This window comes from Carlito syrichta, unplaced genomic scaffold (assembly GCF_000164805.1).
Source record: "Carlito syrichta isolate Samal-C Ts95f unplaced genomic scaffold, Tarsius_syrichta-2.0.1 Scaffold309408, whole genome shotgun sequence".
Lineage (NCBI taxonomy): Eukaryota > Metazoa > Chordata > Mammalia > Primates > Tarsiidae > Carlito > Carlito syrichta.
The window spans coordinates 641302-659690 of NW_007253504.1; the positions used below are offsets into that span (position 1 = coordinate 641302).

General features: G+C 39.1%; 1 protein-coding gene across 4 annotated transcripts in view; it reads right to left on the reverse strand.

The window, feature by feature from the left end:
- PPP4R3B (protein phosphatase 4 regulatory subunit 3B) overlaps positions 1 to 18389 on the reverse strand; it is a 70971-nt gene extending 52582 nt beyond the window's left edge. For all 4 annotated transcript variants that reach the window (XM_008067212.2, XM_008067211.2, XM_021717154.1 and 1 more), the window contains exons 1-3: positions 18170 to 18389; positions 16555 to 16610; positions 1620 to 1718 (exon numbers count right to left, since the gene is read on the reverse strand). In XM_008067212.2, the coding sequence (XP_008065403.1) occupies positions 1620 to 1718; positions 16555 to 16610; positions 18170 to 18311 (297 nt within the window). In that variant the 5' untranslated portion in view covers positions 18312 to 18389. The remainder of the gene's footprint in view (positions 1 to 1619; positions 1719 to 16554; positions 16611 to 18169) is intronic.

Genomic DNA, 18389 nt, shown 5'->3' on the forward strand with positions numbered 1-18389 from the left:
CAAATCCACCAAAGCAATACATGAAAAAACATCTAAGAGCCTAGAGAAAGAAGTAGATGGATATACTGATGCATACAAGATACCTTTTACTATAGGGATGAGACTAGTTTTACTTCTTTTATTCATTTATTTATTTTTTGAGTAAGAGTCTCACTTTGTTGCTCAGGCTGGAGTGCAATGGCATGCTCATGGCTACTGCAGCCTCGGCCTGCTGGGTTCAGGTGATCCTTCCACCTCAGCCTTCCAAGTAGCTGGAACTACAGGCGCACATCTCTACACTCAACTAATTTTTTGATTTATTGTACAGACGAGGTCTCACCAAGTTGCCCAGGCTGGTCTTGAACCCCTGGACTCAGGCAATCCTCTCGCCTCTGCCTCCCAAAGTGCTGGGATTACAAGTGTGAGCCACCACACCTGGCTAGTTTTACTTCTGAGTTCTCAACAGCATAGCTTGGCTTAGGGAAACTGATGCATAACAGAAAGTACAAGTAACAAAGTCATAAAAGCAGTTCAGATAAAATGCCATGGGAATTAATAAGAACTTCATTCACGTTCTTGGGTGGAAGGGGGAATTTGAGGGGAGTACAGGAAAAGAACCATAGTGACATCTGAGATCTCAGGTGGGTCTTCAAAGATGGGTAAGATTCAGATATAAAATAAAGGTACTCAAAGTTGAAGGAGAACAGCACAGAAGTCAAGAGATGGAAACATATGGCATGAATATGGCAAACACCAAAACTAGAAATGTAGAGTGAAGCCAGATCATGGGAAGTCAAGCTCAAACACTGAGTTAATGTGCAAAAAAGTGAATGTGCGGAGCTATCCTTCACCTCTATATTCTACTCCTGTGTTTGAGAATATAGACGAAATCAGGATGACAGATTGAGACTGCAATTAAAAAAACAAAAACAAAACTCTAGTTACCTAAGTTACTGCATATCCTATATATCCTGCTACACTATAAGTTTTGCATAAGCTGAAATAATGAGTACTTTCAATTATTAGTTCTTGGTACAGTATTCATAAACATTAGAAAAACACATGACCAGACATAAAAAAAAAAAAAAGCCTGAACATAATTATTTATTCATTTTTTAGTTTAAGTTCTACAGGGTATTATTAACATATGCTATCAAAATCTAAAGTGGTAAAACAAAATTATGACAAAGCTTTTTTGTTTAATTTTTTTTTTTTTTAAGTCAGTGTCTCACTCTGTCGCCCAGGCTGGATTGCAGTGGCACAATCACAGCTCACTGCAGCCTCCATCTATCTCCTGGGCTCAGGAAATCTTTCCACCTCAGCCTACTGAATAGCTGGGACCACAGGTGTGTGGCACCACACCTGGTCTGTTTCTTAAATTTTAAGTAAAAGAATTTGCTGTCAACAAGGGTACCTGCATAATCAATGTTTGTATATGTAACCCTGAATTGTACCCCACATCTTTATAATTAAAAAAAAAAATTTGCTATAGAATATTAATAATTTCCATGTTAGGTTATCAAAATCTCACAATAAGACATTATCTTTCTATGTTCTAATACACATATTTGAAGTAAAAAGGAAACAAAAATTCAATAATGCATATAAACATAAGTTAAATATTATAAAAAGAAACTTACCTGACAAATTTTTTCCCAGATCTCATCACAGCCAGCTTTTTCCTGAAAACTTAGAGCCAAATCATAGTTCTCAGCTTCTGACCAAACAATTAATGTATCCTGTTTAAAAATAAAGATTTCTACGTCATCATGCTAGAAAAGAAATATCTTCACACCACAAAGTATAAATAAAAATCAAGAGGACTGGAGACAGCACAGCAATGACAAATGCCCCCAACAACTACAATTAATGCATATTCAATCATTATTATTAGCAATATATTGACAATGAAGTAGTAGCTTTGGTACTAAAAATGGCATTCAGCAATTTTCTAAAACAAACAAATTTAAAACAGGTTAGTAGCCTCATGTTACCAAAATAATCTGAAAAAAGACAAGCCATTCTTGGCTGAAACTGTAATGCAGACATTCTAACCATCTACTTTCTGTTGTTTCTAGAAAATCAGCTGTTCTATTTACTAACCACCTATATGGTTATCCTTCCTTTTGAGCTGATTGTTAACTGGTTAAGCAAGCTAACCAGCCGCCACTGCCTTGCTAAGCTATGGTGTGGCAGTGTGCTCTTTGAGCTATGGCCAGGCCATCCTTCTGGCTTTGGCTCCCTCCCCTACCTTGGGGAGGTGAATCTCCTCTTTCTCTCTCTCTCAAATTTACTTCCTAATCTTAAAAAAAAAAAAAGCAAGCTAACCAATACATAAAAATAGGTAAAACAGGTCAAAGCTTAACTCTTTCTATTGTTGCCTTTGTAAAAAAAAAAAATATGGAAAAGACCTCAGGATCCTAAGAATACAATACAATGGTAAAATGAAACTATGCGCTCTATCTACATGTACTACCAATAGTACCTAGTCCACCATCCCAGACTGTAGAAAAATTAACCCGAGGTTCAAGTAAGCACTCTCCTAGGATGTCCTCAATTATATCTCAACCAAAAGGTAGTTATGCTTTTTAGGAAAAGGTGTCAACCCCTCTACAGGCAACTAAGGTTTGGATTTCAGTTGAAACATACAAACACACACACACACACACACACTTGTTTAAAACCACTAAGCAATACTCAAATAAAATAAACACTCCTTAAGGACACAATACTGTAAGTTTAATATGGCTAAAGGTTTTATTTTCAAAAAATACGCATAAATTGAGTTTATACTCCACTAAAAATATAATCTCCAAAGTACCTTATATTTAATAATTTGTTCACTTGACTTGTACTTATAAATATTATGACCTGGTAGTAAGAAATATATAAGTAGGCTGGTCATGGTGGCTCACACCTGTAATCCCAGCACTTTGGGAGGCAGAGGCAAGAGGATTGCTTGAGTCCAGGAGTTCAAAAACAGTCTAGACAACATAATGAGACTCCATCTCTACAAAAAATGTAAAAGCGAGCCAGGTTTGGTGGTGTGTGCCTGTAGTTCCAGCTATTTGGAAGGCTGAAGCGGGAGGATTGCTTCAGTCCAGTTCAAGACTTTGGTGGTAAGCTGTGATCATACCTGATTTTGCAATTCAGCCAAGCGACAGAGCAAGACTCTGACGCAAAAAAGAAAAAAAAAAACCAAACAACAACAATAACAACAACAAAAAACAAGAAATATAAAACAAAAGATGAGCTCTATATTTGCAGACAAAATTGTAAAAGTGAAAATATTTTAGTACTTTTTAGCTTTAAACAGTAAATGAAAAGCACCCTTTAATTAATCCAGGCCTCAGATTAATACTTCTTATTTGCTGTATGAACAGGTAAGAATAGCTAGAAATCTGAATTCTACCCGCTTCCTGACTCTGCTTTTTTGAAGAGAAATTTGCTACCAGAGTTCTTCTAAAATTTTATCAGGGCACTCTTTTATTTAAAATCCTTCAGTTGCTCCCATCATCTACAGAAGAAGTTTTCAAACCTCTAAAAAAAAAAAAAAAAAACCAGAAGTATCCCTTTTACAAACAAAAAAATTTTTTTTTTAGTTGGAGTCTCACTCTGTTGCCCAGACTGGAGTGCAGTGGCATGCTCCCGGCCACCACAGCCTCGACCTGCTGGGCTTCGGTGATCTTTCTGCCTCAGCCTTCCAAGGAGCTTCCAGGATTTCAAGGGGCTACAGGCGCGCGCTACCATGCCCGGCTCATTTTTTTGATTTATTGTAGAGATGAGGTCTTGTCAAGTTGCCCAGGCAGGTCTCGAACCCGCAGGCTCAGGCAATTCACTCATTCGGCCTCCCAAAGCACGGGATTACAGGCTGAGCCACTGAGCCGGCACAAACAAAATTTTTACTAAGAACCTCTCTATGTAAAAAAGATACAAAGAGAGCTACTCTGGTTAGAGCTGGTTTAAGCACTAAGGCACCTACTCCGGCTCCCTGTATTCCCCTCGGTCCCCGAGTTATCTTCTTAGGCCATCCTCTAAACAGCTTCATAAACAGTGATGTCCAAAACTTTCTGACTGTACCTCAATTTACTTATATATTACATACACGAATACATTAGTACAGTAATGCATTATAAAACACACTAAAAGAGAAAAAGGGTTGGTTTTTTTTTTGAGTTGGAGTCTTGCTCTGTCGCCTAGGCTGGAGTGCAGTAGCACACTCACGGCCACGGAAGCCTCAATCTGCTGGGCTCAGGCGATACTTCCAACTCATTCTTCCAAGAATATGGAACCGCAGACACATGCCACCAAGTCCAGCTAATTTTTTGTTTTTTAATTTATTGCAGAGACGAGGTCTTGCTGAGTTGTCCAGGCTGGTCTCAAACCCCTGGGCTAAGACAGACCTCTCGCCTCAGCCTCCCAAAGTGCTGGGATTAGAGGCTTGAGAAAAAGTTTTTATAAAGATAAAATATGGATAACCCCCTCCAGTTCCCTCTCACTGTGGGAGCTTTTCTGTCCTCTTAATAAAGCCTGCTTAAAAAAAAAAAGATAAAATAAGCAATAAATGAAGTGTAGCATCTCCCTATTACTATTTTAGCATTCCAAAATACACTATATTTAGGATACTATATGCCCATACATAACAATAGATACAAATCCATATTCAAAATTATCCTTTTAATAACAATTTTTTGGGAGGGGCGACCTCTTGTCAGATTATATCACTGTTTCTGCTTTGTCACATGGCTGACAGTTTACATTAGAAGTAAACATCAAGTTTGACCATTATCTTGTTCGTTTGCACCCAGCTAATTTTTTTTATCATCAACTCCTTTTAAGGTACTTGTCCGTTTTATTTGGGTTAGGATAGTTTAAATTAAAAATATTTGCAAATAGTTATCTACACACATGGGCAGGTAGGTCTGAGAATATAGAAATAAATAAACCATGATACTCCCACAACACAAATCATTGCTGCGACCTCTAGTCACCAAGAAGCGTGTGTGGATTTCTCCACACCAACAACCAAGTTGTTGATTCTGCAATGGACATCAGCTGGGTGTCCTCCAATTCAATTACAACACTACCTATCTACCTGGAGATACTGTCAGATCCCACAGGTTGAGGGTTCAGTCCCACAAAACTGCCCCCTACTTCTGATGCCAATCGCAAGGTACAATTGACCAGCTATATCAGGGTTCCCACAACCCCCCTCCCTCCTCAGTTTGATTAATTTCCTAAAACAGTTCGCAGAACTCAGGGTTACACTTACTTACCAGTTATTGTTAAGACTATTTTAAAGGATACAAGAGAAGAGAGGTATAGGGTGTGGTGTGGGGCAAGGAGCTGAAGTTCCATGCCATCCGCAGGTATGCCACCTTCCAGAAACCTCCACTTGATCAGCTATCCGGAAGCTCTCTGAACCCACTCCCTTTGGGTTTTTATGGAGGCCTCATTACCTAGGCATGATTGATTAAATCATTGGCCACTGGTGATCAGCTTAACCTTCAGCCTCTCTCCTCTCCTGGAGGTTTGGGGGTGGAGCTCAAAGTCCCAACCCTCTAATCAAGCACTGGTCCTTTTTTTTTTTTTTTTTTTCCTTTTCTTTTAAGTTGGAGTCTCACTCTATCATCCAGGCCAGAATACAGTGGCACTGCAGCCTCAACCAGCCGGGCTCAGGTGATCCTCCTGCCACAGCCTTTCAAGTAGCTGGAACCACAGGCGTGTGCCACAAGGTCCGGCTAATTTTTTGATTTATTGTAGAGATGAGGTCTCACTATGTTGCCCAGGCTGGTCTCGAACCCCTGAGCTCAGGCAGTCCTCTCACCTCTGCCTCCCAAAGTGCTGTGATTACAGATGTGAGCCACCGAGCTCAGCTAAGCATTGATCTTTTAGGTGACTATATCTACAGATAGAACTACAGCTTAGTGGTACAGAATGAAATCCAAAAAACCTTTATCCAGTCATCCAAGGCCCTTTCCATTTTGGCTCCAATCCACTTTCTGAAAGAAGATCCAGGTAAATGATGAAATCTGAATTACGGTAACTGATTCAGATTCTCTTTTTCATCATCATTTTCTTTTGCACTTTCTTTCCCATTCTTAATCTAAATCCTCCTCACCATCTAGTCAAAATCCCAGAAACTAAATGGGATTTATATTTAGAGTCCTTTTTCAATGAAGAGAACCATAGGAAATGGTTAAAAATTCAGATTTCCAGGTCTCTCCTGTTGACAGATCTGAAGTGAGGCCCTTATTATTTTTTGAGTCAGGGTCTCCCTCTGGCATAATCACGACTCACTGCAGCCTTAGTCTCCTGGGCTCAGGTGGCCTTCCTGCTCAGCCTCCCAAGTAATTGAGACTACAGGTTTATGCCACCATACATGGCTAATTTTTTTTTTTTGTCAAAACAAGGTTTCACTATGCTGGCCTACACTGGTCTGAAACTCCTGGGCTCAAGCAATCCTCTCACCTTGGCCTCCCAAAGAGCTTTATAGGTGTAAGCCACAGTGCCTGGCTCCAAATTCATTTTTTTTTTTTTTTTTGAGTTGGAGTCTCACTCTGTTGCCCAGACTGGAGTGCAGTGGCCGCTCCCGGCCACCGCAGCCTCGCCTGCTGGGCTCCGGTGATCCTTCCGCCTCAGCCTTCCGAGTAGCCGGAATTATAGGCATGTGCTACCATGCCTGGCTGATTTTTTGATTTCTTGTAGAGATGAGGTCTCGCTGCCCAGGCAGGTCACGAACCCGCGGGCTCAGGCAATCCACTCACCTCAGCCTCCCAAAGGTGCGGGATTATAGGCTGAGCCACCGAGCCTGGCAAATTCTTATCTTTAACAAGGGTCACAGGTAATTTGTTTGATAAGTCAAATTTGAGAAATGAACTAACTGTATCCCTAGCTGGTTAAAAGGGAGTACGGAAGTGTCATCAGAGTAGGAACCTTCCAACCTATGTATCTACTCTGAATGATGAATTCCATCCTACCCACCACTGCTTCAGTAATAAATTATCCAGAAGCAGCACTGTTTAAAACTATGACAAGGGTCAGAGTAAAAGCTCCTAGGGGAGAGAGCATAGAGCTGGCACAAGAATATTTATAGAATGAAAAGTGTCATATGACAGGGTCCCTTGCAAATCCAAAAAGCTTAGATATAGCCAAGCTCATGTTTTCACAGCAAAGTCTGTTTCAACCAATATGTATTGTGATGCTATATTTCTATTAATTAGTGCATGGCAAATAGTTTCATCTCACTGGAACATTATTAATATACCGCTGTTTAAACTAAAAGGAACTTAGGGCTTTTCTCTAGTAACTAAAACATTAAAATTAAATCACCACTGTGTCCCTATGGAAATTAGATCTTAAATGAGCCTACAGAGAGAATAAGCCAGTTTTATTTGGTTAGGTCCTTTAAAATGATGAAAAGGTGATTATGGCCAAGCCTGGGATAGAAGAAATGGGCTGGAGAAGTTTGATAATTTAGCTCTTAATGAATCAGATTACAACAATGCAGTTTTATTATAAGAAATGGTTGCTTTCAACTTTACATATTAAAAACACAATCCAGAGCTGAGGACTAATTTTTAAAAATTTTTATTTACTTTTTAGAGACAGTCTTGATATGTTGCCCACACTGTTCTCAAACTCCCAGGCTCAAGGGATCCTCCTGCCTTAACCTCCCAAGTGCTGAGACTACATGTATACACCACTGCACATGACAGAATGCTATTTAAACCAGGGATTCTTAACCCAGGGTCTAAATGATACCTTGCAATTGTATTTAATACTTGGTACATAAAACTTTTTGGGAAGAAAGAGTCGCCAATCTTTTTTTTTTTTTTTTTGAGTCGGAGTCTCACTCTGTTGCCCAAGCTGGAGTGTAATGGCACGCTCACAGCCACCACAGCCTCGACCTGCTGGGCTCAAGCGATCCTTCCGCCTCAGCCTTCCAAGTAGCCGGAACTATAGGCAGGTGCCACCACACCCAGCTTTTTTTGATTTTATTGTAGAGACTAGGTCTCACCAAGTTGCCCAGAATGGTCTCAAACCCTTGGACTCAGGCAGTCCTCTCGCTCCGCCTCCCAAAGTGCCGGGATTACAGGTGTGAACCACAGGGCCCAACGAGTCCCCAATTTTCAAATCATATTTATAGAAGCATCTGTGACACATTTAAAAGGGCCTAATGAATCAATGATCATCTGTTCCAGTTTTCCAACATAATATTTGAAATCCTACTACTTGCCAGACTAACCCTTTTCATACATTAACTCACCATATGAGTTATGGAGAATCTCAATTTAAAAGATGAAGTTTAGGGAAAATCTGCTCAAAAATCATATAGCTAGAAGTTAATGAGAATTTTAAAACTCAGACAGTCCAAGTTTACACTCATATTCCTACAACTATCCCATATATGAAATTTGAACCAACTCTACAAGGACACAGAGTTTCAGGCTGGCATGGCAGCGACACATGCCTATAATCCCAGGATAATGGGAACCAAGGTAGGAGAGAGTTACTTGAGGCCAGGAATTTGAGATCTGCCTGGACAACATAGCAAGCTACTATTATCTACAAAAAATTCAAAATAAAGAACAAAAAGCTTTTTAACAACTTGCGTCCCAGCCTTCTCCCCTGTGGCATTATATTTAAGTATGTAGAGACCACTGAGTAAGAAAGACCGCCCAATTCCCAAAGATTCCTCTCCTTGATATTGTTCCAAACACCTAGAAAGCCCCTTTACCTACCAGTCTGTCCAATGTTTCCAACTTAATCATTTACTTCCTCTACTCTTGCACCTAAGCTACAATTCTAAATGCAGAGAGAACTCTTCTACTCACTAAAAATTCATGCTGTCATTTAAATGCAGTGTACAAAATTGCAAAATCGCTTTCTCTCTTACATCCTCATTAGACCATTCTCTACAGTGACTCTCAGGAACTCACACTTCCAGACATCAATATCCTCAATTTTATTGGATTATTTTGCCAACTGATAGATACATTAAGCTGTAATCATCTTCACTCTTTCTACCTTCATCTCAGTGATGTTCTTATAACCAAGACTTAGTATACTCTTAACCTTATCTTGCAGGATATGAAAAAGGCATTTGTTGACTGGCCCTCCTTTCCTTACTCAAATTTTGTTCTCCTTTGTTTGAAAGACAACACATTTTCCTGATTTTCTAGTCTTTCCAATTGCTTATTCTTCCACTTTACTGGAGCATCCATCTTCCTGATTACCAACTCCTGATCCATAGCATGCCTTGTCAATTCGAACTTCAATATATATCTCACAATCCATCTTCATCACCCTTAACCCAATCCAACATTATCTCTTGCTTGGACCATGCAGCAATTATTTCCCAATGAGTTTCCCACTGATTGCCTCCCACAGATTGCCTCCCACAGATTGATATCATTATTTGGATCATGTCACTGCCCTGCTAAAAACTCTTCAAATGTTTTCAACTGCTTGTTAAAAATCCAAACTAAAGACAGTGAACAGCCCATAAGCAGCACTCAGCCAGGTATTACTAGATGAATGAATAAATGTGATCAGGTCAACAAAACTCAGTTGTAAGCTCTATTATTTTCTCAATTTGTATTTACTCCTTCAAAGGAGGTCCCTTCTTGCAGCTAAAAATTCATTTGATAATTCTTTATTTTTAAAGACAGAGTCTTACTATGTTGCCCAGGTTGGAGGGCACTGGCTATTCACAGGTGCGACCATAGAACACTACAGCCTCAAACTACTGGCCTCAAATCATTCTCCTGCCTCAGTACCCTAAGTAGCTGGGACTACTATAGGTGCACCAAACCTTTGATGATTCTTATATTAGAATCTTCTGCCAGACTGGCGGATTGCCTGAGCCCAGGAGTTTGAGACTAGCCTGGGCAACATAGCAAAACCTCGTCTCTACAAAAAAAAAAAAAAAATTAGCTGGCATGTTGGTGTGTGCCTGTAGTTCTAGTTACTTGGGATGCTGAGGTAAAAGGATCACCTGAGCCCAGGAGGTTGAGGCTGCCATGAGCGTCGTGATCATGCCACTGCACTCCAACATAAATGACTGGGTTTGACCTGACTCAAAAAAAAAAAAAAAAAAAAAAAAAAAAATCTATCAGAAACTACCACTTCCCAGAAGTTCATTATAAGACATTTTCATTTATTTTATTACAATTTCAAAACCCAAATAAAAAAAAGCAAAGCACAGAAAATCTGGGAAGCTACATTTATGCCCATAAAAGGGAAAATATATACATGATTGTGTGCATATTTGCTTATATATGCATTCCTCTAGGAAGATATATAAGAAATTGTTCATAGGTGGCCTCTAACAAGGGAAACTACTATATGGACAGAGTCTGAGGTGGGAGAAAGACTTCACTAACTACCTTTTGAATTTTAATCAGGCTAATGTACTACATATCAAAAAGTTTTTTCTTTTCCAATAAACAAGTCTCAAACCAAATGATTAATGTAAATCTGCTCAACTTCCCAATTTCTAGAGAGAATAATCATTTTCCTGGGCCCAAGACCCAAAAACATGACCAGTGACCTTTGATTTCTTCTTTTTCTTATTTAATCATTCACCAAATTATCCAGCACTTTCTTGAAAATATATTGGAGCTCTGTTCCTTCTTTTCAAGTCCATGTACCTGGAACAGACTTTTTGTTTTTTTTGGTATCTGAACTACTGCAGAAAGTCTTGTAATCTTCTGTTCCATCATGCCTCCCCAATTTATTCATTATTCATACTCATTTCCTAAAATACAGTACGTATCATTTTCATCATTTTAGGTCCCTATTTAATAACCTAACAACTTCCTTATGTTTAACAAACCAAGCATCAAATAAGAAACTTCTGCTGCAAATAGGCTTAAATACCTTTTATAGCAGGTGTACTATTTCCTTCCCTATCACAGTTCCCTCAGCAAGTACCATCACAAACTGAAATTTTTAATGATTCAGGCTTATGTCAACTTCTCCTTTCTTTATTTTTTGAGTAGGAGTCTCACTCTGTCGCCTGGGCTAGAGTGCAGTGGCATGCTCACAGCCACCGCAGCCTTGACCTGCTGGGCTCAGGTGGACCCTTCTGCCTCAGCCTTCCAAGGAGCTGGAACCACAGGCCACCACACCCAGTTAATTTTTTGACTGTAGAGACAGGTCTCACCAAGTTGCCCAGGGTAGTCTGGAACCCCAGGACTCAAACAGTTCTCTTGCCTCTGCCTCCCAAAGTGCTAGGATTACAGGTATGAGCCATCACACCCAGCTTAATCTCTCTCTTTAATATCCTACTGCTCGAGTTTGTGGAGTATAGTTTACTATCTATATGTTGTGCTGGCACATATCTGTTGCATAATCTCAATCAAGAATCTTATCTGTACCTTAATTGCCTCATCTGTGAAATGCTTTCATGAGCTTTCAATGAGGACTGTTAATACCCTCTCTCAACTGTCTTAACTCTGTAACTGTTTCACCTGTTATATCTCATCTTGCACTAATACTGAACATGATTCTCCTATCCTAATAACACACAATTGGGTTAAACAGGTACACATGCCTATGACTCGTTTTTTATTTTGCTATTTTTTTTAGAGACAGGGTCTCAATATGCTGTCCAGGCTAGGGTGCAGTGGTTATTCATATTCATAGGTACAATCATAACCTTGAACTCCGAACTTCAAATGGTTTTCCTACATCAACCTGACAAATAGCTGGTACTATAGGTGCACACCACTGTGTCCAGCTCTGATTTCACTTTTGATTTAGTCAGGATCAGTGTTGACACACATATCTATCAGGTACTTTATTTCATGTTGTATTATATAGTTATTCTCTTCTCTTTCCAAAGTGTTTTTTGTTTTGTTTTTCTGTAGAGATAAGGACTTACTCTTTTATTTTTTGTACAGATAGGATCTCACTACATTGCCCAGGCTGGTCTCCAATTCCTACCCTCAAGTCATCCTTCTGCCTCAGTCTCCTAAAGTGCTGGGATTGGTGTGAGCCACCATGTCCAGCTTTTCAATACATTTAAATGCTTAACTTTATTGGGTAATTACATCTCTTTCCATTAACTACTTCAGTACTGTGTGCAGTTAAAGAAGAAACTGATGTGAATCAATAATGACATTTCAATTTAGACATTTCACATTCAGCTTGAGTCATTCTAACTTATTTTAAGACCATAATTCAGTACTTCACTTTTGGGGAAAAAAACAATGTATTCTAAGCATACAATTTCGTACTTGGCTCATTTTATAACTGTAATGTTAAAAGAAAAGTGTTAAATATTCCTCAGTAAATTTATTCAATGTATTTTAATATAACAAAATGGCCAATAAACACCTCATTCACTCAAATTTTTTATTAAAAACCCACTAATTAAAAAAAGGGTATCTTGGGCTGAGTGTGGTGGCTCACACCTATAACCCCAGAACTTTGGGAGCCTGAGGCAGGATTGCTTGAGCAGCCTGGGCAACATAGTGAGACCTCAACTGTACAAAAAATTTTTAAAAATAGCCAAGTGTGGTGGTGTGTCTGTAGTCCCAGTAACTTGGGAGGCTGAGGCAAAAGGATCGCCTGAGTCCAAGAGGTCAAGGCTGCAAAGAGCTGTGTGCCACTGTACTTCAACATGGGTGACAGAGACACGAAAGAAAAAAAAAAAAGAAAGAAAGAAAAAAGGTTCTTTACTCCACTACTGTAGTCCCAGTTACTTGGATGACTGAGGCGAAAGGAATGCTTGAGCCCAGGAGTTCAAGGCCAGCTTGGATAACACAGAGAGACCTCATCTCTACCAACCCCCCCCCAAAATTAGCTGAGTTGTGGTGGTGCATGTCTGTAGTCCCAGCTACTTGGGAGGTTGGGATGGAAGGGTCACCTGAGCCCAGAAGGTTGAGGTTGCAGTGAGCCTCAATTGTGCTACTGCATTCCAGCCTTGGTGACTGAGTGAGACCCAACTCAAAAAGAAAATAAAAATAAAATATTTTTTAAAAATCCACGAATGAACAATGTACTTCATGCAAAATTTGTAAATTAGTAAATTTCTAATTACTGAATAACACAAATGACATTTTACAAATAATTCTAACAGAAAAATATTAATGTGTTTCAAAATCCCAATTTATGTAACTTGGTAAAAAGTGAAAACTGAAGATTTTGGTGAAAACATGAAAAACTGTATCTATTACAATAAAACTAAGTTTACATAACCCCTAAATGGCTGATTTCTATTAGAAAAGTGTACTCTAGTCGGGTGCGGTGGCATGTGCCTGTAGTTCCAGCTACTTGAAAGGCTGAGGCAGAATGATTGCTTAAGCCCAGCAGGTCAAGGCTCCAGTGGTCATAAATGTGCAACTGCACTCCAGTCTGGGTGAAAGAGTGAGACCCTGACCCCCAAAAAATAAAAGTGTACTCAATTGAAACAAAAATAAATAAAACAGGTGACTCTATTCACACATTCTTCATTCTTATAAACAAAGTGCCTTCACATTCTTACTACCAGAGTTCTTTTATATACCTGAGTGTTATTTAGTAAAACATCCCCCAATTTTTAAAAACAAGCCAGGTGCGATGGCTCAAGCCTGTAATCCCAGTACTTTGGGAGGCCAAAGCGAGAGAACTGTCTGAACCCAGGGCTCAAGACCAGACTGGGCAACTTGGCAAGACCTCTTCTCTACAGTAAATAAAAAAATTAGCCAGACATGGTGGCACGTGCCTGTAGTTCCAGCTACTTGGAAGGCTGAGGTGGAAGGATCACCTGAGCCCAGCAGGTCGAGGCTGTGGTGGCCACTGCACTCCAGCCTGGATGACAGTGAGACTCTTGACTCTAAAAAAAAAAAAAACCACTATGAAAAAAAGTCCCAATAGTATACTAAATATGATTAGTTACAGAAAACATTTCCAAATGGCATAAATTTTTTTAATAAAGTGTTTTCTTTAATACTTATAGATATTTAGTGGGTGCAAAAACAGTAATTATCTAGAATGAAATTTTCTAGTACAGTAACATTGCACATGAAGCTACACACTGAAGTTTCTAAAGTAGTCACAGAACCATCGTGTATTTTTAACTTATGCTGGGGAACTATTTTATATACAAATCTCCATAATGTGATCTTTCCAAAGTAACAACTAAAGGATCTTATATACAATCTGAGAAAAATCCGTACTATAACTAAATATGGAGGGAACTGCTTATGACTTAGTTACATTTAAGGAAAAAGTTCTGGCCAGGCACGGTGTCTTATGCCTATAATCCCAGCTCTTTAGGAGGCCGAGGTGAGAGGACTGCTTGAGCCCATGGGCTCAAGACTAGCCTGAGTAACTTGACGAGACCTCATCTCAACAATAAATCAAGAAAAATTAGCCAAGCGTGGTGGCATGTGTCTGTAGTTCTATCTACTTGGAAGGTTGAGGCGGTAGGATTGCCTGAGCTCAGCAGGTTGAGGCTGCAGTGGCCATGAATGTGCCACTACACTCCAGCCTGGGCGATAGAGTGAGACGCTGACTCAAAAAATAAAAAATAAATAAAATCCATCAATCAAAGTTCCTAGGATGGGCATAGTGCCTTATGCCTATAATCCCAGAACTCTGGGAGGCTGAAGCAGGAGGGCTGTTTGAGGTCAGAAGTTCAAAAGCAGCCGGGGAAATATAGTGAGACCTTGATTCTACAAAAATAAAAATAAAAAAAATTAGCCAAGCATCACAGTGCATGCCTCTAGTCCTATCTACTCAGCAGGCTGAGGCAGAAAGATCACTTGAGCTAGGAGGTCAAGGCTGCAGTGAGCTGTGATCATATCACTGCAATTCAGCCTTGGAGACAGAGCAAGTCCCTGGCTCAAAATAAATAAATACATAAAATAAAAATTACTGATAATTTTATATTCATGGAGGTAGGTATAAAAATGATAAGAAAATATTAGTATTCCTTTCCCCATACACAAACAAGCAACAAAAACCAAAAGTGACTAGCTGGTAAAATTCAGTGCAAAGATACAGAATAACTATCTGCCTGGCTGACTCAGAAATTAAATTTACTTTAGTCTACTTTAAAATGTCTAAGGCATAGGAAACATCTTCAGGTGTTCATTTCAGGACGAACGTTTAATTTGATTCTCCACCAAAAAAAGTACATAACATTTTCTAAACAGAGGAAAAAACTACTAATTGAATATCACACATTTTAAAGTATTTCAAAGAACTGATTAAGAATGTACTACATACAAAAAACAATCATTTAACAGCAGGACTTTAGTATCATTAAGCTGCTCAATAGACAATTTTATTCCTTAGTAAGCTGCGCAGTGTAATTTTATTTCTCCAACTATGTATTTTGTTTCTGAATATGCAAATTTTCACAGACCTTGAAGAAAGTAGGCACTGATGCTATAAATATAACCCTAAAATAACTTCTCTTTTCCTTTAAAAAATCTGTCATATTGACATTACATACCACATATACAAAAAATCTGTGAATATTCCAAATGTCTAACAATAGTTGTATATTATACATTAGAATACTATACAGTATTTAAAAAGAAAACTACATCTACATTGTTAACAGATCTTCAAAATAAACGTGTGAAAAATGCAAGCTGCAGGTTACATGCAAGAGTACGATATCAACTGTGTAAAGTTTAGAAACACACAACAGACTACATATTATTTATGGATACATACATATGCAGAAAAGGTATAAAAGCATGTACAGAAAGAATACATATCAACTTCAGAATAGTGGTTACCTATGGAGAGGATGGGCAAATGGAAAGAATGGGATGGATACAAAGGGGTTTTAACTCTATTCATAAAGTTCAACATTACAAAAAGCTTTGAAACAAATATGGTATAACGTTGACACTGTTAAATCAGGTGGTGTTACAAGAACCTGCTATATTATTTTCTGTACTTTTCAATTTTGATATATTTCATAATAAAATAAAAACATTCACAGAATTTTAAAAAGTGTGAATCACCACTACCATTTTCAGATTAATTAGGCATGCTAAAACACAACACAGGTTTTCTTTCCCAAATGAGACAATAAATATTAACAGAAAACATTACATAATCGGAAATGTACACTTTTATAAAGTATCCATTGATTACTATATTCAAAACATACAATTTAGAACAGGATTTAATGTTTGTATTTCAAAACTTCTACCTTTACTTGAGTCAAAGGAATTAATTTCATACCACAAACAGGCTTTCCTTGCTTTAAGAGTATCCCTTTGAATTTTTTAATGCTATTTCCTTTAAACATAACTCAGAATAAGTTTAGTGTACATGGTATAGAAGAGACCTGGCTAGCAATAGCTAAATAAGACTAATGAATACACTGTATTTGAATATAAACTAACAGTGGCTCAACCCAAAAACGATAATAAATTATTGTCAGTAAAAAACTCACTTTTCAGTCTGAAACTTTTAACCTGTAACATAAATAAATATGGTCTGTAACTCTGTTTACCAAACATGTTTTTTCTTGTCAGGAAACCTTTCCCATCTTTGTCTGATTATTACTTCTTTGATCACAGATGAAGTCTTTCAAATTAAAGATAAACAACTACTTGCCTGTTGTTTCTGATATGCAGTGTTTGGATTTATCTTTGATTCCAAGAGTAGTGATCCTGAAAGATAAAAAAATAATATATCATAAGTCTCAAATAATAAAACGTTGAAAAAAAAATAAACAAACTGTGCATGTCTCTTCACCCAGCTGGACATGTTAGGTAATAAAATGTATTCCATCTCAATTCTCACTCCAGATGTAGGTTTTATATTTAACTTAGCGTATTTCATCCTATCCCTATATGCCCTAAAGAAAAAAATTCACAGTACCAAATGTTCTTAATCACAAGCGGACCCTGATCATTTACCATAATACTATAAGACGGGATTGGCAGTAGTGGGATACTGGGGGGGGTGTGGTGTGGTGTGGTGGCAGTAGTGGGATACTGGGGGGGGGAGCGGCGGCACACAACGTCAATAAGGGTACCTGATCTCAAACCTGGCAAAGTAGGGATCAAAGGGAGGCCCAAACTTTACCTGTACAATGTCCACGTGTATGCCTAATCCTGAATTGTACCCTGCAACTTTAAAATAAAATAAATCTAAAAAAAAAGAAAAAAATTCATCTAAAACCAACATCCAGATCAAGGAGACAAGATGATCATTAAAGTTTTAGTGAAAATGTTAAGGTCTAAGTGACGACTTAAAAATCACTTTTTAAAACATAAGTTGTTTTATTGCATTCCGGTTAAACAAACAGAACCTATTACTTAAAAAAAAAAAAAAACAACCTAAAAAACAAACAAAAAAACTCCCAAGGAACCAAATACTTAGTACACAAATTACAGTGCTGCATTTATCCTCTCTTCTCATTAAGAACGAAAGAACATCTTATGTAGAAATAAATGTCTGTGACTACTGGCATAAATCAGTTGCTGAAATCGAAATCGAGGCGTCCAGATTACAAAGGTGTTTTAATTACAGTTCCACATTTTATAACTTTAAAATACCTCACGTGACGACAGTAAATCAACGAATACGAGTTTACAATGTGCTTTGGTGTCCTAACTTGCTCAGACTGTAAGGTATTCACTCTTTCACAGCACTTTCTACAAAGGCAGCCTGGAGGGATCCCAGACGAAAGACATATGTGCCTGTGCGTGCATGTATCGTGGCAACAGTCGGCAATAACGCAGCAAAAGGTGCCTTTGGGTTTTTCCCAGCACCTGTCGACTGTGGTAACAGGGGCCCGTGGGTAAAATCCGGTAAAAAAAGAACACTCAGAAAGAAAAGTTTCGCTAAACCTTTTGCACTGGACGTGTACTGGATACGAAAATAACCTAAGTAAGAGAGAAAGAGGGTGTCGGCTTCCCCAGAGCAAGCAGACCACCGTCTGGTCTCTCTCGCTACTTCCTTTTCTCTCACTCTGGCTCCAAAACAAGAGTTTGGAGAGGAAGGGGTCAAATCCTTCAACGGGGACGGGAGGCGGGGGGACAGAGGCTCGGTGTCTGACTGAAGGCAAATCCGGACAAAGTACAGTAGTTTGTTTTTACCGTATAGAAGAGCAAGCTCAAAACCAATGAGCTGTCCCAAGAGGTGGTACTAACAGTAACCCGGCCCAGGGCCCAAACCCCGGGCCGTGGCACTGTCCCCCATTCTACCGTCCCAATAACCTTACCGTCGGACTCTGCCCGAACCAGCAGCGACATTCCCTTGAGCTCCTCCACGTAAGTGGAGGAGACGTGCCCGGTGCCTCGGTCGTCCCATTGCCGGTCTTCGTTCAGGGTATAGACCTTCACTCGTCGCCGCGTATCCGACATGGTGGCTGCTGGCCCCCTCGCTCCAGCCGCCGCCTCCTCGCTCACCTCGTCCGCGACCCTCACTCTAGAGAGACGGTA